Source organism: Harpia harpyja, chromosome 7 (genome assembly GCF_026419915.1).
Source record: "Harpia harpyja isolate bHarHar1 chromosome 7, bHarHar1 primary haplotype, whole genome shotgun sequence".
Taxonomy (NCBI): domain Eukaryota; kingdom Metazoa; phylum Chordata; class Aves; order Accipitriformes; family Accipitridae; genus Harpia; species Harpia harpyja.
The window spans coordinates 5341827-5363784 of NC_068946.1; the positions used below are offsets into that span (position 1 = coordinate 5341827).

General features: G+C 42.0%; 2 protein-coding genes across 5 annotated transcripts in view; both read left to right on the forward strand.

Moving 5' to 3' along the window:
• Positions 1 to 1909: 1909 nt before the first annotated feature.
• Positions 1910 to 20899, forward strand: SLC25A33 (solute carrier family 25 member 33). Of its 2 annotated transcripts, XM_052793283.1 has the most exons (8): positions 1948 to 2061; positions 10882 to 10965; positions 11256 to 11435; positions 15187 to 15264; positions 16759 to 16859; positions 17963 to 18029; positions 19364 to 19647; positions 20320 to 20899. In XM_052793283.1, exons 3-8 carry the CDS (start codon positions 11389 to 11391, stop codon positions 20520 to 20522), a joined length of 780 nt encoding a protein of 259 aa, XP_052649243.1. In that variant the 5' UTR covers positions 1948 to 2061; positions 10882 to 10965; positions 11256 to 11388; the 3' UTR covers positions 20523 to 20899. The 2 variants fall into 2 exon arrangements, with proteins under 2 accessions (XP_052649241.1, XP_052649243.1); XM_052793281.1 differs by lacking the exon at positions 10882 to 10965 and having other exon boundaries at positions 1910 to 2061.
• The window catches only part of TMEM201 (transmembrane protein 201), a 35375-nt gene continuing 33946 nt past the window's right edge, over positions 20530 to 21958 (forward strand). The window contains exon 1 of one of the 3 annotated variants that reach the window (XM_052793273.1): positions 20530 to 20692. Coding sequence is in view for 1 of the 3 variants with exons in the window: in XM_052793272.1 (XP_052649232.1) it covers positions 20691 to 20692 (2 nt within the window). In the remaining 2 variants the exon portion in view is untranslated. The remainder of the gene's footprint in view (positions 20693 to 21958) is intronic. The other 2 variants (XM_052793272.1, XM_052793274.1) reach the window with 2 other exon arrangements.

The following is a 21958-nucleotide window of genomic DNA, read 5'->3' on the forward strand; positions in this document are numbered from 1 at the left end:
AATCTTGATGATGATTTGCAGTCCTCAGGATCCCAGGATGTATAGGGACCAGGTGGTCAGAGCTATAACTGCCTCAGATCCTATTTGCACGTAATGCTGTATTCATTCCTTAGTTTCAGCAAACTCTGTAGGCAAGGGATCCCATCACCCTTGTCCACCAGACTGATTCTGCTTTAGTAAATCATTACTCTTCAGCCACCACACAAGATCACTTAGAGGCAACCGTTCTTTACAGCACCTTAGGGTTCATCACCATCACTTCAAAAAGAAACAGAAGGGTCTAGAAAGCTGTTCTTTGGAGACTGAGGATCCAGGACAGGCACACTCAAACAGCACTGACCCCAGTGTGGTCCCAGCTGTTGCTTCATCTCTTTGTTTTAACCCTGAAGCCATTTTTTCCTCTAAGTAGGCTGAAGTCTAAATGCTGGGGATGTGCACCCCCAAATTTCAAACTCCAGCGCCTGGCAGTATTAGGACTGGGAAGTTTGGTTTGTGCCATAAGGCAGGAGTGAAGTTCATGTCTGGATCTGAATTTAAGCTAGGAGGCTGTTTGTTCAAGCCTGTTTTCAATAGAAAACTTGTGTATATGGAAAATATGCAGACCTAAGGTCTTTTCGTAGATTTTAATGTTTTCCTCAGGATTTTAACTTCCATGTTAAAAGCCAGACATTCATAAATGTCCTGGCTGTGAAATTAACCCACAGCATATAAATTGATGGCATCTATCCTACAGATGAATGCAAATCACTGCACTGGGCCAAAGTTCTTCCACTGACTTTAGGGAAGTGTACATTTTAAAAGCTTCGTGTCATGTGTCCCTTAAATACAAATACTTCTAAAGATCATTGTTGAGCCACCTCTCAGAAATATTTAGTGGCTCACTTACCCTGCAGTGCAGATGTCTGAGCTTTCCCCCAGGGCATTCAAAGGACTGAAGGAAAGCTGCAGGCTTTGAATATGTAAACAGCACTTTTGATTTTTTTTTTGGTTGTTGGATTAGTCAAATAACTGAAATATTTCCTCTGTTCTCAATATAAAAACAGAAGAGCCATTTGCATAAACAAGAGCTTGACATTTCTGGAGTCCTTGGGGACTAGGGTGGGAGAAGGACTATTTCCATACCGCTCACTGGATGCCACCATTCCGACATGCCAGAGCACAGGCTACAGCACAGCATGATTTTCCCGTTTCCGTGTGTCCATGCCATTAGCCCGTTTGGCACACCTATGCTCTTCTTGCAGGGTCTCAGCTTAAAAAAGCTGCCTAACCCACCCGCCCTTGCAGAGTGGGATTCAAGAACGTATCGTGAAAGGCCAACTTATCTGCAACGAGATGTTGCCGCCACAGCTGATGGGATTTACGGCCATGGAGCTGTGCATGCCTGTGGCTCACACCGCCAAGGACCCAGCCAGAGCTTTCTTCTCCATGTGCCAGTTTACCTTACATCCATACCCGCGTGCAGGTATACACCTAAAAATGTGTATTTAGCCAATTCAGCATTGGCTCCGACACAGTACAGGTATGTTCTGAGGAACGAGCTTTGTGAGCTCCGTGGAGGCACAGGTGCTAGCACAGGACTAGGCGTACCTGTACGCAGCGGCTGTCACCTCTCCGCGGTGACCAGCCACGCGAACGATCTGCGATGTATTTCTAACAACGCCGCGCCTCGTAACGCCATCTTGCTCGGCGCTGCGAGGCCCAAAGAGAAGAGCGGCCGGTTCCCGAGCGGGCCAGAGCCATCGGCCCACAGGCGAACTCCTCGCCGAGCGCCTCCGGCCACCTCCAGCCGCCCCGACCCTCGGCGCGGCTCCTGCGGGACCGTCCCGGGCCGCGGCACCGCCCTCCCTCCTGCCCGCCCCGCCGTCGGTCCTGCCCGCCGTGACGTCACGCGCGGCCGTTTGACGCACCACGCGCTGCCCGCCGGCGTCACGTGCGCGCCGCGGCCCGGCCTCCGCCTCCAGCTCCCGCCGGCGGAGCGGGAGCCCGAGCCGGCGGCGGCGGCGGCAGCAGCATGGCGGGCGCCCCGCAGGAGAACACGCTGCTGCACCTCTTCGCCGGGGGGTGAGTGCGGCGGAGGAGGGCTGGGCTGGGCGCGGGGGTACGGCCGCCGTTGAGGGGCTGCCGCCCGCCGCGGGAGGCCCGGCGGAGAGAGACGCGGTGGCCCCGCGGGCGGCGGCGGCGGTTCCCCGCCGGGATGTGCCCGGCCGCTGCTTCGGGCGAAGGGCGGGCTGGCGGCTGGGGTGGCTGCGGCGCGTCCGGCGGCCTGGCCTCCCCTCGCCTCCCCTCCCCGCGGAACGCCGGCTGGCAACGGGAAAACGGGCTGTGGGCGCCGAGCGCAGCCCGCCTTTTCCACCGTCTCCTCACAAACCCGCGTGCCCTCGGTGACAGCCGGGCAGCTTTCTCCTTGCCGTCTTTCCACAATTAGAAAATACATCCTTAGCAAGCCAAGCAGGAAGGGTAAGAAAGGATTACGGTGGGTGCGACTTGAGCTCTGCGCCGGGCAGAGTTAGCTGGGCTGCTGTGACATTTAGCTGTATGTAATTACAAAATCTTGCATGGCTGTGGCATCTAGCTCTGTTAAATGAAACACGTTAAGTCCTGCCCTCCTGTGTGGCTCCTGCTGAATCAAGCAGGAACTGAGGGATGTCATCCAGAAAGCATTGTCCAGGCAGCAGGCTTATGCCTTTCGATGGACCACAGCTTGATTTTGTAAAGGAATGTATTTCCACAACACTTCAATAAGCTCTGCGTAGGCGATGGTTAATAGTGGAGGCTGTGTAACTGCCTGATCCATGTAATTATACTGAAAAGCAAGTACTCCAAAAAGGGAAAAAGGATGGGGGGCAAGAGAGTTAGGGAAGGTCCTGGTACTTTGGAGTAAGTGACCTGGCATGCCCCGCCACTTCTTTTAAGTTCTTGCGAGGACTTGTAAACTTCTTATTTTCGTTGTGTTAAAAGCTTAAAGTAACAACCCCACCCACCCCAACCCACAAACCACCAACCAAAAACACTCCCCAAAAGCCTTGTTAATTAACTTACTACAGTAATTTTAGTAGCAGTTCAGTAAGATCATTTTATGGTGTAAATTAAAAATAAATTTTTAAAAATCATGTTATGCAGGTAGTAAGTGCTGTTGTATGCACTTCTGTCCATAGCAGAAATCTTCTTCTGTTTCAATCTTTTTTTTTTTTTTTAATGACTTAAACTATCTAAGTAGTAGAATATTCTGTAGTGCTTGTCAGCTGACAATAGTTAGGAAGCCAACATGAATCCTATCATTAGTTTAAATCTGTTTAATAGTAGACCATTGTTTCTCCTGTTGCTAAACAGGAGTCTGGAGTCTCCTCTGACATGTCCCTGGAGCAGTAAGTTCATTTAATGTAATATTAAACCCAGCAAAGCTAATTTTTTCAGAGACACTGCCTTTCTTCTGCTGACTTGTATACTACGTGTTGTTTTTAGGCCTGTCTTTCCCCCACCTCCCCCACTTGCATTAGGGTCATACCTGGAGCCCGTGACAGAAACTGGACCTGAATGTACGCATGCACCTTGTTTGGATAGTAACAATGCCTATCCAGAACTCTAGGTGTCCTCACATAACTCATCAGACTATAAATAAATAGGAATTTTAAACTCATCAGTGTTTTAATCTAGCACTGGGTGATCAGTGTCTTCCTTACTCGTTTAATGTACCCTCTACCTTCTCTAAGGATCCTAGTAAACAAACATTTTCTGCAGCAGGCCTAGGAAGTCATGAGGTTGGATCTGTTTTTGAGAGAGCATGGGGGGAAGGAATGGAAACACAGCAGGGAATATCGCCCTGACCACTCTGGTATAATAAGATTGATCTATTTCTAAAGCAGCAACGAAAATAAAGCACAGCTAATAACAAATTACAAATTTAAAAATAACAAATAACGGAACGAGAGAGTCTTTTAGGGTATACAGGCTTTTAATGTTCATTGCTGGACCTGATTCTCGTTCTGTGTATCTTGTTATTTACAGAGACACGGAAAAGTGTAGCATCATTTATCTTGCTGTGATGTTACAGAAAGGAAAATGAGACGGCAAGTTTAGTCTTCTCACGCACCAGCCAATGCTAAAGTGTTTGGTTTGCCACATGCCCACCCACCATTTAAACAGTTTATTTCAGAGCAGTTCCCTGTTCAAGGCACTGAACTTTCATATCCTCTGTGTGTATATACCTAGTAATGCTATTATCTCTGCTTTTCAAGTGAGAAATGCAGACTTCTTAGGGCTTGCTGGATGGAACAAGAAATTGAACATCAGTTTTGAACTGTTGCCCAAGCTGTTAAAGCACCTCTCTACATGTAATAAATGTTGTGGGAAATACGTGATGTGTTTGGAGGGGTGCTGGACCAGCCAGCTGACAGGCAAGCTAGAAACTGAAATCATACTAGGTATGAGGCTCTGTGCCATGTCTGCCTTAGGCATTTTGGTTTTTAGTAGTAGGGGTGGTAAAGGGTGCCTGCACCATAAAATCTTGTTAAAGGAGCTCAGCTGTGATAATGTTTTGCTACTATTACATCATCAAAGGAACTTTAGAAGGAATTGTTAGTGTGTTAGTGCTTGAGTAATAGCCTCTGTTGAGGTCCTTCCTCAGTCCTTCAAATACCTTTACCTTTGTTCTTTGTTCTTTCATGGAACCCTATTATAATAAATGGGTTGTATTGTGACACAGAGCTGTTTGCAGAGCCAGGACCTTGGATAAAATTACCCCTCCGGTAGAAGAAAGTGTTGGAAGTTCAGAATACTTTAAGTTGTGTAAGATGCTAACCTTTGTTCAATTGCAAAGTATTTTTTTGCAGCTAAAGCAAGAGCAGCCCATTCACTTGAAATAATTTTGGTAGAGACATTGCTGGTATTGCGATAGCTTCCTGTGAAGGTGAGGATGGGGTGCAGTGCCAGCTTAAGGAGACATAATACAGTATCCTTATGTGTGCACAGAAAAGGCAAGTCAGCCTTGGATAATCTTAATGGCCAGAATAGAAGTGTTTAATCCTTCAAAGGCTAGGAGTGATGAAATGCACTTGAATATTAGAAAGTGTTCTCCAGTTGTTGAAAGAGATGGCTTCCTACTAGCCGACTTGCTATAGGCAGGCAGACTCATTGGCTTCCTTTTGTTTCTGTTAGTTCCTTTTAAGGCTTACAAGACCAAAGGGTCTTGGTATTTTGATGGGAAGATGACTCTGAGGGCAGGGAAGATTCGGAAACAGCAAAGAGAATGATGCCTCAGTTGCACAACAGATGTAAGCATGTTTACAAGTCTGGGTTCCTGCTTCCCTGCTGAAGTCAGTGCAGTTGTTGCTTGTTTTTGTTTGGGAAAAACTGTGGACTAGGCTGCGGCAGAGGTTACTCCGTGTTGTCTTTCCAACTGGAGTAATACTGTTTACTACAGGGAATTCCTAAGAAATGGTATTTAGAGGCTGCAGTGCCCTTCGTAGAACTGGCAAAGAGCAAAAACTGGGAACAAACTTTTAATCTTGATTTCGTATAGGTGCTGTGTATGCTGCCTTTAGTGGTTTGGCTCATACTGAGGGGACTGTTTGAATAAAGCCATGTTTGTGGGTTTTTTTCTGTCTTGGTATTGAGGCCTAAGTCCCTAACTCCCTTGCTCCTATGGCTCTAAACAGCAACCTTAGATACCAAAGCTTGCTTAAGCCACCTGTAAAAGAGTTGGAAGCATACTTTGGGAAGGTTGTTGACATCAAGCTGCTTTGAATTGAGGGCATACTGACATCTGTCTCCTGTTTCAGTCACAGCCGAGAGGTGTTTGATGCACTAGGTTGCTGAGAGCCTTGTTTAAAGTGTTGAATTTGACCTGGGTTTGCGTGATTGTCTAGTACAGGTCACAGAACTAATGAAAAAGTTACTCCCCAAATGCGTAACTGAACGAGTTGTGAGGAAAGGGACTACCATACTGCTCCCACAGATGTTTATTGTTAAGCCATGTGCTAATGCTGACAAAGCATTTGGGAAATAATGTTTCCATTTGTAAAATGGAGAGAAACGGTCTTCACGTGAAGTATGTGTGTCTGCTATACTGTGTGTGGTCCAAGGCAGCTAGAGCTGATGATGAGATTGACTGTTTTCCAGCCCTCCACCTAGTTTAGGTTCTCATGTGCATTATGTAATGCACTAACAATGCATCAGCTCAAGGAACACAGTAAGTGCTTACAGGAGTATCTACACCTGATGATAACATTATTAGCTGGAAATTTATTGAATGCTTAATAACTCAGAATTAAGACGTTAGGGACAGTCTGTATTGCTTTGGTACTTAATTTCCTATGGCATCTGAGAATGCAGCAGCTTGTTTTGTTTACAGTCTTGATGATGCAGTAACAAAATACCAAAGACATAACCTGCTTTGCTGTTTATGCTATGCATGTCATGCTAGAGCATGTGGCACATTTTAGAAAAACAATGAAATTCCTATTGCAAATACGATCTTGTTTAAAACTGGGCGCACTTGCTGTGAATATACTGCTCACTTTGGGATTTCCTTATCTGTCTTCATGGGCATGATTCTATGTCAGCAACCAGGAAAGTTAGTGCCATGGTTTAACTGTATCCCTGGCTGTGCCACTGAATTCAGTGGAACAGAGTCTTCCATCTGTGTTTGGAGAGTTCTACAAACTTCTGAATCCATCAGAGGGGGTCCAGTCAATAGTACCAAATGATTTCCCAAGGTGTACTTTGACCTTTGAAGGTGTATGTGGTGCCATCCGTGAAGTGTGAATTGACGTATACTTGTCAACCTGGTTCTTAAAGCGGCCCATTAAGTGTAGTTGCCAGATTATTTGCACTAATACTTCTCTTGCAAGTGTTTCACTTGACTCCTGTCTGTCAAAAATTCAATGTTAAATGTTGAGAGTAGTTGCTGTCATTTGGGGAGAAAAAGGTAATTTCAAATGCTCACACAGCAAAACGTGTCAGGCTGGGTTTTAAGTTATGATTGTTCTAACCAAGCACCTCTTCATCTTTGCTTATGATCTTGGTAAAGTCAGTGGTACTCCACTGAAAGATCATTGAAGGTTTGGATGCTTTTTTGTTTGTTTTTGTTTTGCAGAACTTCCTTTAACATTCAGTATTGTGGTGGTGTTTGTATTAAGAATATTGCTCAGTGATTAAATCTAGGACAGATGAAGTAAGACCTACTCTTAATTAAGATTCTTGGCATCTATATAAATTGTGCTAGTGGATGCTGAGAGTTTATTTCAAATGCAAGTCATTGGTGTATCAGGGGTGGACTTTGTAAAGATGGAAAGCGGGCAGCAAGAGAAAAATTGGAATTAGATTTTGAGATTTGCATCCTTGGCATGTTTTTTTAAACAGTGTTTTCTTTTTATGGAAGTAAATAATTTTTCTGCAGCTGTTAATGTATAATACATTATGTATTTCCGTAAACACAAAGTATATTCCATATTCTCAAACCAAGAGTTTCCTTAGTTCCTTTGTTTGGACATCACAAAGCAGAGAACTGTGTTTTACTGCTGTAATGGCCATATATGCCTGGTCCATCATGTAACTAGAGGGGGCATTCAAAGCCTGAAGTACAAGTGCTGTTTTTCTGGCAGTGACAGGCCAAAGCTGATGAATTGTTGGGTGTCTTACATTGGAGAGATTTTGTATCTGTGATACGTGCAGAGCAGAGCATAACTGGGAACCTCTTGTTATATGCTTGCCATGTGACCTGTTGAAGATACTCTACTGTAGTGTTTGGTTTCTAGGGAGGTTTCTACCTTTTGACTGAGGACAGATTTAGATGTTATTTTGGGATTTTAGCAGGAGGCTAGTGCAGTAAACACTGCTTAACATCTCTGGAACTGTAGTTCTGCACTGACGTATCAGGAAGAACCCTGATTCAAACCAGTATGCAGGTTTTGCCTTGATTGCAGCATAAGATTTTCCCCAATTGAATTTATCTGGCTGCAAATCCATGGTCTGATTGTTTCAGGGTTTATGACTGTTTATGTAGCTGAGGAAAGCTGGTTGTTTCTCCTTTCTTCCCAGATGTAGGCACTTGGAACACCCTAGGAATACAAAGTGTTTCTTTTGTGCACAGTGTGTTGTTTTTCAGCCATCTTTCCAGGGAATAGAGCAACACCAGGGTATGATGCATAGAATTCCCATGTGGAGGAAAATCAGCTCAACTGAAAAAGCTGCCCAATACAGTGAAGTCCTTACTTGAACTATCTGCTGCGTATTTATATTTGGGACATAATATATGCACCCTGTTGACATTCTGAGAATGGCTCTGTTAGATAATGCTTTTTTCTTAAATGTCACACTGACAACATAAACTCTGAGCTGTTAAAACTGATGATGCAGATATTAACTCATCGTGTTGAATATCAGAGGATTACATATGCATTACCAGAAGTACTTAAATATTAAAGGCTGCATAAATTAACTGGCTTATCACACTAAAAGGATGAAAGGCAAGGAGTGGGCTAGGAAGGCAAGACGGCAGCTGATGCAGGAGGGAATATGCCAGAGAGGCTAAAAAATTGTATGGCAAGATGTCACTCTAGACTGAGCAGCTGGTAGTTCAGAAACAGCAAATGGAATTTCAGTGTTCTGACTTTATGAATTGTTACTGTGAAAGTATTGTTTCAGTGTTTGTAAATGGGCACTGAGGATGGAGTACGCAGTAGTGGAGCATTGGTAGATAAATGAATTGGGAATTAAGGCAATCAAATTCCCTTCACTGAGTTCCCACAGACTTAGAATTTCTCTTGAGTATGTTGATTAGTCAGGTGTTAATTGTACAGACTCGTGTCTGTATTGGATATACAGAGTAGGAAAGGTGGCAGTGGGGACTCTGCAAGAAGGATCCTCAAAACACTTCCTGCTCTGAGTTATGAGTGTGAGCTGTGGGAACAGGAAAGGTTTTGCTGGAGAAGCCATTCCTGACCTGACTTTTTCTCCCAAGATCTGATTTCGGAGAAATGTGAGCAACATGACATGCATCTGACAAAACAGAGAAGGATAAACTGAAGCAATGTCCTACAGAGTAGTATTGACACAACAGAAGGCTTGTGTCCAAGCCCTTGTTCAGTACACAAAATAATCAGAGGCCTACACAAAATAATCAGAGGCCTGATAAGGTCTCTGTGAACACTGTCATTTTTGAGCCAAATGACACAACTTCATCTGCTATGTACCTAGTTCCATGAACAACTTTGTGACTTTATTCAACAGTCATAGCATAAGTGGTTTAAAAGGGATGAAGGCAATGCTCGCTCTTATAGTATCTGCCACTTTGGATGTACGGATTGTCCCTCGTTTAGGTTTATTGCCCTTTCAGCAGGGAAGAGGAAGAAGCAAGAACTTAAATCATATTCCCAGCCTCAGTGAAAACACAGTTTCTTCTGTTGGATGTGTTTGTATCTGAAAAGCATAGTGTTTGGTATCATGTTCATGTTCAGAATCTTGCAGAACATGAAAAGTGTAGTGAGGAAGTTGTATTCCCCAGCCATGTGGTCTGGGGTGTCCTTTTGAACCTTATAAAGAACCTTAATTTTTGTGGTTGGACAGCCAGGGTGGCCAGGCTGTTAATGCCGGTGCAACGGCTTCAGGGTTTTGCCAAAGAATGGGTACCGTTTGATATAAGACATACTGTTTCAGCAAGCAAAATAAGCTGTACCGGATAAAGCATTTATAAACTAGTAAGTATCTAAAGCTTGGATTTTTCTGACATTCTCTAATTGCCCTTTTTCTTGTGTTTAAAAAAAGATTCTCCTAGTAAAATAATTCATGTATAGATGGGGCTTTAGAAAATATGCACTAGTACCTTTATTAATGTCCTTTTATGGATCTCTGTTCCCAAATCAGTGCACGCAAACTTCTTACGACTCTAGCAAGCAATGCTTTATTTATGCACGAGACAAAGGATAGGATTTTTTTTTTTTAATTCCTCTGCCTTTCATGGAAAACTACTTAAATGACAATTTCACATTAACATCAAAGAGAGTTAAGTTGTTGACTCATGGTATTTTCTAAGGAAAATAGCAAACGTGGGTTTTTGAAGGAATCATATGCTTGGACAGTTGTGTAAAGAAAGAAAATATTTCCTAATCAATAGGTGCAGTTGCAGTAAACATCCTTGGAAAAAACCCGAAATCTTTAGTTAAGTCTTCCTAAATCCCAACGTGTTTGATTAATAAGATTTAGATTATAGTACCTTTTAGCCAACCTCAGCATTGTGTTTAATTGTGAAGTTTGACATAAGGGACGTTCAATTACCAAAGAGGAACAGCAGCAGAGAGAGAAATAGTTTGACTAGTTACTTTCCAAATCACTGACTAAAATGAAAATTAGGACTTGTACACCTTATATTCTTGGCCCTGTGTGCTTTTTCTGAGGCTCAGTCTGACTACATTAAGATGAATATATGCCTATTATAGCATCACTTATTTCTTCTTTGTGCATATTTTTATATATATACACCTGTGTGTGTCAATATATCTATGTATATATACACACACATATATATGTATGTGTGTATATTTTAATTTTGTACTTCTGTTATGCGAGTATGGGAACTCTGTTCTTTAGTAGCCCTTCTGTCCTGTTATTCTGTTTTTCCCACCCTCCCTCTCATCCTTGTGGCTTCCCTCCCCCCACCCCCCAAAAAAAAGTTGGTATCCATTGTTTTTGAAAGGGCCTAACTTAGTGTAGTTTTGATATTTGCTACTTTTGTAGACAGCTGTTCTAATCATAAGTACTGAAGTGGTGAAGAATTATATTGTTATGTTTTCAGTCTATAGTGTCCTAATCCCCAGTGGCTTGTTCTCATCTGCCAGCTTCCGGCTTCCCATAAGAAAAATCCATCCAAGGCTATGTCTGTTTTAGGACAACAACCTCTGAAACATGGATGCCTCTGAAGTTTTTACAGGCAGAATTCCAAGTCCTGGCAGAACATGGGACCAGCAGATGGTCAGTCAGGGGTTTTTTGTTAGTGCTGGGTATCATCTTTGTGTTTACCAATCTCATCGCTACACGTGATAGTTGTAACAGTTTCTCAACCTTTGCTTCCCTCCCCCAGGGCTTGGGAACAGTCTCCCTTGCCTAGTGTCAAAACTGCCCTGCTTCCTAATAATTTGTCCACAATGTGGAGCAACTGGAGACAAGTCTTCAGATTTTATTTATATGCCGTGCTGTGATATGACACATCTGTGCAGCTATGTTTTCCTGACTCTGTCTTCTGTTTAAATTGTATTTTACAGATGCGGAGGAACAGTTGGTGCCATCTTTACGTGTCCCTTAGAGGTAATAAAGACTAGGCTTCAATCTTCAAAGCTAGCCTTCCGGGCTGTCTACTACCCACAAGTCCAGCTGGGGACCATCAGTGGTGAAGGAATGGTCAGGCCAACATCTGTATCACCTGGGCTCTTTAGTGTTCTCAAGTGAGTACTGCTCCTCCTGTCATTCAATGTTGCTTGACACCAGTGATGTGAGTTTCAATTCCTCTGTGCCAACACAGAATGCAAATTTTGCTCCAGACTTGCACTGGAAGGATTCTTGTCAGTTGGGCTTCTGCCTTCAGCAGTAGAAAGATAAATTATTCTTTTAAAAATACATACATACTCGCGACTCCTGAGCATTCTTTTGAACTTCCACAGAAATTTGTTTCCGCCACTTAGAAACTTTCCAAAGTGAAATGATTTGAAGATGTGTCTGGAGGTGTTATTTTTAAATTGTCTCTTCACATTTAGGCTTTTTGGTAGTTATGACTTCTAGGGATCAATACACAGGACAGACTGTAAACTCTCGATATGCCTTAGCTTGTGGGAACTATCACAGAAAATATTCTGGAGGAAAGGGCTTTTTCTCTTTTTCAACACTGAGAAGTGTTGACTTTGTCTCCTATTGGGAATAATAATGTTTACTGTCTCTGTTGAGCATTGGAACAGGTAATCCTTACTAGCTGGGGCCAATCCTTGGCAAGTGATTGAAGGACTGAATAAGCCATATAAATTGTCTTTTTCCTGGAGCCATTCCTAGTTTGCTTTGAGTAGCTAGCAGAGATACTTGTTGCTATTGCTGCCTGTGCTGTTTACCTGTTTGATGGAGGGAAGTTTTAATTCCTCTCTTGAAGCACTCTCTCTTTGGAGCATCATACAAAAGTGAGAGCCTGTAGCCTTTCCTTCACCATAACGGACCAACATTGTTACAAGGTTTCTGATTCTCTGTACTTAGTGATGCATGTCTGCCCCTGATGTGTCTTTGAAGCTGGCCCTGCTTTGAGCATGAGTTTGAACCAGGTGACTTCCAGAATTCTATGTTCTCATATATTTTCAGTTATGCTTGTCTGCACTTTTGTGCGGATGATCTATAACTGAAATTTATGGGAGTGGGGGAAGGACACTTTTTGCAAAAGCAGACTCACTAAAATACAGTATCTAACTGGGGTCTTGGAAGCTTTTATTTTTTCCTCAGCTATAGCTGACTTAATGAGCTCTCCCCTGTTTGCTATTAGATGTTGTCTTTGCCAATTATTACTATGCATCAATCCTATCTACACCTGTATTACTTATGATCTCTGTTAAAAGCCTTCTGTGTGGTTCAGACTGCAGCAGCTGATGCTCCAGCTGTTCCCTTTTCAGATGTGTATTTATAAAGAAGAGGAAATGTGAAATCATCTAGCTTACAACTGCTGAATAGTTCTACCTGCAACTCTGAAGCCCAAATCTCTACTTCTGTATTTCATATCAAAGCACCATAAACTTATGGTTCAGACCTCATGCAAATGGATTGAGTTTATTTGGATCATTGGGCAGCCCAGGGTGATGCAGAGAGGTTCTGTTTAGATCAGGTAGCAGAAATGCCAAAGAAAATAATGACTAGCAAAGCAAGTTGAATGATTTTATGTAAGGCCAACACGCTTGGCAGATTGCCTGGGGAGAAGCTGCACGGTTATACAACAGTACAGTGCTAATTCAAATTCTCTGCAGAACTATCTGGCTAGAGTCATTCTGGGACTTGAGTTTCTGTATTGTAAACAGTGCTTCTTTCCCCTGCCAAACATTTCTTTGTCTATTCAGAGGTGAGTCTAGAGCAATTCGTGACTGAAAATGTAAGGTAGTGCCAGTTGCCTTTGATTTTCATCTCCTTTCCCTTGCTATCTTTTTCACCTTGCAGTATTGGACTTTAGGCAGCTGTAACTAAAGGAAGTGAAAACTTCAAGGCGCGAGGCTCTTAATTCATCCCCTTGGCCCATCTTTTTCTGGGATTGTCTTTTTGGTTTTTTTAGGGAGAGAGGAAATGTTTTAAAATTGGGTCAACCTTTTAATATACTTATTAAGCTCATTAAATTTGGTGACTATGGTTGTGATTTCATTTCACTTCAGGAATTGCTCAGCTGCATGTATCACCAAATTTTCAATCTGTTTACTTCGGAGGAGTGAGAAGTGAGAGCAAAATATTTATGCTGTCATTCCCTTGCAGGCAGCATCTATGAAGAACAGATAATGCTATTGATTATTATCTTTCTGATAAAATAAAAATGTATGAAGAAAGAAGTGAAGTTAGGTCTCTTGCTTATACTCTTCTGTCCATTTCTCAATCCTGGTCACGCATGCATTGCCCAACCAGATATGACTTGGGCCTTCTGGTTTGGGAAAAGTGTATGATTAAAGAAGCAGCCATTAGAGTTCTACATATAAAATTGCTCTGCAAGAGTTAAAGGTGTTGAGTATGAAAGCCCCTCAACTGCTGTAAATAGAAAGAAAGTAGGTACTCAGGAGGGCAGGTTAAGTCTGCTGCTGAATAGAAAGCACTCCAGAAGGACAGGCTGTTTTTGTCTAATCCATTTAAGATTCTGATGAGTCACCCCAGCTGGAATCTGCAGTCGTGACTGTTAAGTGACAAAGAACAAGTAGTTGGTGGATCTGTCTCCTTGGAGACATTCAGCCCTGGAGTTTACACAGAAAGTTAACTCTGCTGCAGAAAAAGTGTTTCAGAAGCTCCTACATCATCTTCTGTCTAATGAGCTTGGTTTTGGAATCAGTGGGGAACATTCTCAACAGTGCTAATGACCTAGAAAGCAAATTCTGAAAAATTGGCAGTTCCAACAGGTGCATGTGAACTACCCATGGATCCTGGTGTTACCTGGATTTTCTTGCATGGTTTTCACATGGTGAGTTCAGTTAAGAGGGCTGCTGTCTAGCAGATTGTGCACTGAAATCCCAGTGATTACTGGACTGTACTTGGCTTTCACTGGTAAATACTTGGCTGCTTACTAGCATCTGGCTGTTGTTTTAGTCCTTGTAAATATGTCTGCTGTTAGTAGCGCAAGGAATTTGTAAGACAAGTCTTTTTTAATGAGGCACTTTAGCAAGGTATTGTACAGAACTTGGTAGCTGCTGGGGAAGCTGTCCAAACAGTTTGTCTTCTTCAGAGAAGTCCTAGCCCAGCATGCCTTCTATAGTGTGAAGGAAGATGGGGGAACTGGCTTTGGAAACCTGGGCTTGTAGCAATTGCAGAACTGCAGGAAAGCATCATTTGGTGATCTTCCTGCTTTAGACCTGACCATGAAGTCCAGTCCTGACAGAGATTCACAGCAGTACCTCTGTAGCTGGAGTTTACTTGGGAAAGGTGATGTGAACTCTCTTGAATGCCCTCAAAAGCAGATGTCCCTGAACTACCTGGGAAGACATAGTTTGTAGTACGGTTGCCACATTCAACTTTCACTCTGGGGTAAAAGCACATCACTAGGTAGTTGCGAAAGGGAAAAAGATTTCTTTTTTTCGTATCTCTATACAGGAAGCAAACTTCTGAATTGCTTAGATACAGACAATGCCAAAAATATTTTTTTGTTCATCAGAGTCAACTATCACTAGATTCTCCATGAAAGTTTAATTTAGTTCCTGACAGCTTTCAAAGAATGGAAATTATAACCTTGTGCCATGTGACACACATTTGCCTGTAGTGCGCTGAAGTTTTATGGTGTAATGGCTTTTATTCAGTAGTGTATAATTCTGCTAATTTTCAAGTATATTGCGTAGCTTAAAAGCTAACAGCTTCACAATTAATACTCATTGCTTTTGTACAGTTCTTTTGACTGACTGCCTGACGGAACAAGAAGCGTAACTTTTAACCCAAATACTATCTTTTTTTTTCCCTGTCGTGTTTTTTTTTTTTTTTTTTTATTTTAAGGTCAATTCTGGAAAAAGAAGGACCAAGGTCACTCTTCCGAGGGTTGGGTCCAAACTTGGTTGGAGTTGCACCATCAAGGTAAATAGTTAAACTATTGCTAAAAGACACATTTAAGGTACCAACCCAAATGTTGCAGTGCATTTGTGATTCAAAAGAATAGGTCATGAAGTTATCCCATCTGTAAACTGAGATTTGGACATGTATACTGCACGGTAAACATACCAAGAAATACTTCTAAAAATCTGCTTTCCACTTGTATAACACTGGAAGGTGCAGATTAAATAAGGCACTTAAATTCCAAGTCATTGCGAGAGCCACTTACCATGTGCTTGAGAAAGCAAGAAAGTAGTGCAGAAAAGTCTGTAGGATTAATATTTGCATTTTTCTAATATGATCTGCTGCTTCCCTGTGGATACATTAAAGTGCTTGCCAAACACTGAGTAGGAGCTAGATGTCAGGGGAGAGGAATACGTATCTGGTCCTTGATTGCCTAAATTCTTCTCAAATGAAAAACTACCGCCGAGAGGGAAAGGCTTGCATTGCTGCCATATAACCCTGAAGGTCTGTGTGTGTCCCTTTGTATTTGGAAGTCTTACAGGCACTTAAATGGTTTCCACATGTACCTATGACTGTCCCATTCTTGGCAGAGCTGAAGATCTTTGTGCCTAGCAAATGTTAAAACTTGTTAGCAGTTGGGAAATTGGCATATGTTCTCTGCCTGAAATTGAACCAGTTAAAAAGGAACTTGAAAAGTGGTGTACTCCCTCTCTGGCCTCTTGCCTAGTAGGTAGGATGTTCCCCCCAGAAGTAGGGAATCCTATTTCTGTACAGGTAATCTTTGCAGCAGGGATCTGAATCCAAGACTGCCTGCTTTTTCATGCAACTCACTCATGCTGTCTTTTGTGTTCCTTCATATTCTTCCATAAGATTGGAATAAGGTACTTTATGGAAATTCTCAATTGTAACCACCAATATCCACCTTTTTCTAGCAGTTCACTTCAAGGAGCTATGATCTGAACATACTTGGTTCAGACAGCTTCTTACTCATCATATTGACTGTTACAGATCAGCAGAGCTTCCTCTATCCCTGTGCATTATGTAGGGATTTGAGGTGTGTAAAACTCTTTCATTTCAGTCCAGGGTTAAGTGTTTAAAACATGAAGTGCTGCTAATGCAGTTACAGTGCTGAACAAATTTATGGAAACCATAGGCTCCAGGTGGGAGAGTGACATTCCCAGGTTTACAAAGTGCGTTTAATGCCAGAGCTGGTGTAGGTATCCAATCTGACTTGCTTTGTCTGCAAGACCATGTTGCCTTCCATGTCAGACTTGGTGTGAAAGTAAAATATTTCTACCCTGTGGGTGTTGAGTCAGATAGTGGCACTGTAGTGTAAGGAGGGAGAAGAACCCCAAACCCTGTGTCCTTGTAGGTGGAAGTAGTCACGTGGAGGCCTGTTTGGATAGAAAGTCTTGTTTTTCAGGGGTTGGGGGGAAGAACAGTAATGTGTGTAATTTGATGTTGTGTGTATTACATTGTTTTGCTTCTCTTTTTTTTTCTCACCCCCACCCCCAGAGCTGTCTATTTTGCATGCTACTCCAAAGCCAAAGAGCGATTTAATGGCATTTTTGTGCCCAACAGCAACATTGTGCACATGTGTTCTGCAGGTTCTGCAGGTATGTATTTGTAATTCATCTTCTGTAAGGTCTGCAGCAATACCCCAGTGTCCAGCCCCTCACCAATAGTGGGCAATACATGCATTGGTATCTGTGTGGCTCTGAGATGCACCTTAATTCTTTAAAGTATTTATTCTGAGCTGTTGTCACAAGAATTCTTCTGTCCCTCTCAATAGTTAGGAAGTGAATAGAATCAATCATAAGGTAGGGAATGGACTTTAAGTCTGTCTGTACAGGACCTAGGCTAACACACCAGTCTTGGCTGACAGCTCTGGATGGCTGTGGTATATGAACGAGTACAGAGGCCAGTATGGGGCCCATTCTGAAAATGTACACTTAGTTTGAGGCTGTATATGCCAGAAAACAGGAGTTTTCTAGCTCGTAAGTTACCTTGCCTACAGAGGAACTGTTTTCCTGTTAGAGACTTTGAAATATTTCTAGATTGTTGTTTACTAACTTGGGCTGAGCTTTTTTCTAACTGCAATGCTATGATAATGTCTCTGAATGTTAGAAAAAAATATTAGTAGATACCAGCGAACTTTTTATACTGTTTTAGCCAAATTGTTTTAGGATGTTGTATTTTTCCTACCAGGATGGAGAAAATAGTTTGTTCTTGTAGGAAAAATACTGCAGAAGAGCTCCACTAGTTCAAACATCAGTCACCAGAGTGATCACTAGAAATAAATCTTTCCCAAACTAACCCCTTAATTATGGGTGGATTCTGTTAATGAAATGGCTCACTGGCACCACCTAGAGCCTTGGGGAAAACAAAAGACTAGTACATGTGTGTTTTCCCCACAGGTTTCCTTTTATCTATTATTCTAAAGCCCAGTCAGTAAGTAAGGTATCTTGTCTACAGCAGTCTTTAGGAACATGAATTACATATTAGAATAGGTGCAAAAAGGAAGAATCCTTTAAGAATTTCCAAGGCCATTGGTTGATGCCTCCTGACGTTTAACACGAGGTGGTTCTCTAGCAAGAGAGCGATTGTAAGCTACGCACCTGCACGTCTTTTGAAACCTCTAGATAGAGCTGGTAACTAGAACTGCCTCACTGCACAGTGTATAAAGTTCAAACTTCTGGTTTTCTTTTCTCTTTTTCAGCCTTTATCACAAATTCCCTGATGAATCCTATATGGATGGTGAAAACCAGAATGCAACTGGAACGGAAGTAAGTAACTGATTGAGGGAGATGGGATGCCACTGAGTGGCTAAGGGAGCCTCTGGAAAACTGAACTTTCACGTTTTTACTCATGGCTCTTTGTACTTTGATCTCACCCGGTTGCTTCCCTGACTCTCAGTTTCACCTTTCAAGCCATGATGCTTCTGCCTGGTCAGACTAAAGGTTAAGGTTCTGTGTGTCCTACTTCAGTTTGATGCACAGTTACTATCGAGAAGGATGTGGAAGTTGCCTTGAGTGCTGAGTTAGGTTCAGTTTCTGATTTCACTGTAAATCTTAAGTAAAGTTGGGCATAGCATTATTTTTCTCTCAGATTCCTGCTTACAGAATCTTCTGTACTTCAGGGGCTGATGTTGAGGATAAATATATCAAGGACTGAAATGCTTTGATACAGCAATAATAGAGGCTATGGAAGGGTCAGAAGAGCTTGCGGGAGGCTGAGCATGAGGTTGCAGTCTGTGTCCCATTTGGCAACATCACTTGTACTGATCCTGGATCATACAGATGTGTGTGTTACTGCAACAAAACAAGGTTACTGACGGGCAGCCAGATACCTGTAAACAGAAAGGGTGATGTATGTAAATTGTAATGAAGCCACATTAGTTTAGTTTCATAAAACATTCTAGAGGCAATAAGAATCTGTTGCAGTGGTTTAATGTTCTTTTGCTTCCTTCAGCATTGTATTACTGTTAACCATACGTCCTGAAGACAGAGAGGGAATTTGACAGTAATATCTTTCAGTCGAGTGATTCACAGTCACTGGTGGATATCGAAGCAATGAGGGACTCTGCTAATAATGTGACTGCTTAGAATGGAAATTCCTTCCTGCAAGGACATGTTAGGTCAGATAAGAAGGATCCTTTAAGGCACCACAACTGATAAATAATTTATAAGACTTAATTCCAGCACTTCACAGGGTGGCACCTTTGAACTGAGTGCTGCCTCTTAAAATGAAGGATCATTTCTCATGTAGCAGACCTGTCTCTTGGCCTGCTGAAGATGCCTTTAAATGGAATTACTAGTTTAACACAAAGCAGTGTCTCTTCAATGTTTATTGTCTTTTAAAGTATTGGTGTGAACTGTGACAGACTGGATGGAACTTGAGCTGAAAGAATTATTATGAGTATGTATTAGTGAATTAGCAAAGCCAGGTGTGCACTCTTAGTAAGACAGTCCTGCTCTATGCAGTTTTCCTAGAATATTTTTGGAGTAAAACTTAGCAGAGAACCATTTCTGTAGTTACAAAAACTATTGAAAGCCGCGAGTGTTTTTTTACTAATTCTTTTTCTGGGCTCATCATATGCTCTGTTCTGTTTGTTTTGTAGAGTCAGGGGTTCAAAACCAATGAATGCTTTGCAGTGTGCTAGATATGTTTACGAGACAGAAGGTATCCGTGGCTTTTATAGGGGCCTGACTGCCTCCTATGCTGGGATTTCTGAGACCATTATCTGCTTTGCTATTTATGAAAGTTTAAAAAAGCACTTAAAGGAAGTCCAACTGCCCCCTTCTTCTCCTAATGGGACCGAAAGGAACTCAACAAACTTCTTTGGACTGATGTTTGCTGCTGCTGTTTCCAAGGGCTGTGCCTCCTGTATTGCTTATCCACATGGTATGTTAACTTTTCCATTTATGACTGCAGTAGAACAGCTGTTGCCTGTAATCCAAGATGAATGGTGGGGTTTAGAGTTGTAAAATTCTTGGTCTTTTGAATGGCCAAATGCATGTTACTGTGACTTCTGCACATGCATTGGCATTTTCAGTACTCGTCCCACCATTCCTAGTTAGCCACATAGATGGTGATTGGGACTTCCTAGTTTTTATAAACAACTCAAAAAAAATGCCAAAAAGAAATTGAATGCCTAGTGCTTCTCTTCTCACTAGTAGCTGAGTACCCACAGCCTTTGGGATTCTGTGATCAAGTGATGGGGAACACTTGTGGGCTGAGCAGTGTTATTCTTTTTGGATAGACGTGAATGTTATCATGGTTATATAGAAAGAGCAATATTGATTATGTGAGCATCAGTGAAGCATTTAGTTCTGTCGTAGCTTGAATGAGCAAATAATCCATTTATTCCACACAGAAGGGAACTCAGCTTTAACTTTGCTTCTTGCCTGAAGGGCAATGTGTACAGCATTCCATGGCTGAAAGTACTGGTGGGCAATTGGTACGGGAAGGTTTTCATGTCCCTGGGTTTTGCATGCTCTTTCCTGGTAATGGCACGTTTCTCAATGGGAAGGTTTAAGTCTTGTTAACTTTGGGCTCTGTTTTACTTCTCTGCAGAGGTCATACGGACTCGGCTGCGAGAAGAAGGCACTAAATATAAGACTTTCATTCAGACGGCACGTCTGGTAGCACGTGAAGAAGGCTATCTTGCCTTCTATAGAGGACTCTTTGCCCAACTCATCCGGCAGATACCAAACACAGCCATTGTGTTGTCCACCTACGAGTTAATCGTATATCTGTTAGAAGACCATGCAAAGTAGCAGAGCCAAGACTCCTGTTACAGACTGTAGACCAAGTTCTTTGTTGAACAAATAGTCCTTTAAGAGACTGATGCAGGTGGCAGTGCTGGTGGAAAAACTACAAGTCTGTGACCAGCTGCTGGATATTTCCTTTTGGATTCATGCTTTCTGAAAGGTCTCAAGTCATTAATGTTAGTAGTTATAACTTTTTTTAACTTAATGATAATTAAACTGCTACTAAATTAAATTACACTATTTAATTTAAGTATATGTTTGTCCTTTTCCTTAAGCACAGCCATATGCGGTCAAGGAATGTACCTCATAGTATCAAGTGATCTCTTAGACTGATGTTCATTAAAACTGTATTAAAATGGAAGAACTGGTTTGGAAATTTGAAACTCTGTCGTCTTACCACTGGAGTCATGTCACTTTTTAGCACTGTAATAGCCTAATGCCCAAATAACTTTGAGAGCTCTTCTGGTTTATTCAAGGTGCAGCGTTCAATGCTGTGTGAACATCCTGGAGTGTTCAAGTAGGACAATCTTGTAGTATGTTTCTCTGTTGATGCTATGAAATATGCACACCAGAATCTCTTTGAAAAGTCACTTATGCTGGCAATATTGCTGGAGTATGATTGTGGGAAGCTTTAGTAAAAATTTAATTACAGTACTGTGTGCACCTATGCATTTGGGATATGTTTATGCTAGTGTGTGTAAACAGATCTGTCGTGACTTGGCTTTTAGACCTTGCTTTTGCGAAGGACAAAGAGCATAAGGACAGTCAATGATTGTGGCCTGGCTGCCCTGTGAAAATTCCATGAGATGCAGTAATTTGGTCATGTATCCTGACCTCCGCCTTTTACTACTATGGGGCCTTTTCGTGTTACGTTTTCCTTATACTTCAGTGCTAGGGGTCTGGAGAGTGGAAGAGAGAGTAAGATAGATCCCAAACACTGGAGACTATAAATGCAGTTCTGGATTCTGCTTTACAATATGATATTCAGGGATATGTCCCTCTTGATTTCATGTCCTTGTAGAGCAGTGCTTCTGATGGGAATGAGTTACTACATTATCTCATGGACTTGTCACTGGAGTTAACGCCAAAAGAATCCACAGCCTATGTAAATAGTTTCTTTATGTCATTACTTGTTTTCTTCTTACTGAAGGAAATAAGGGTCTGCCAGCTTAATGCAGCCTGTTGAAACAGTTCTCACGTTTCATATAGATACGGTATCTGCCTTCCCTTTCAAAGACACAGTATCAAAGGGGTAGTCTTCAACAGTAGTCATGATACAGTTCTTACCTTTCAGTTGTAAATCAAATATCCTGCATACTTGAGATTAGTCCTGTCATAAATATTAGAATATGCTTTTAATTTTAGTCTCTTTACCACTTGTATTGCAGCAGTACCTTGTGATTACAGTATTGTATATGAATAGTTACTAATAGTGCAGGATA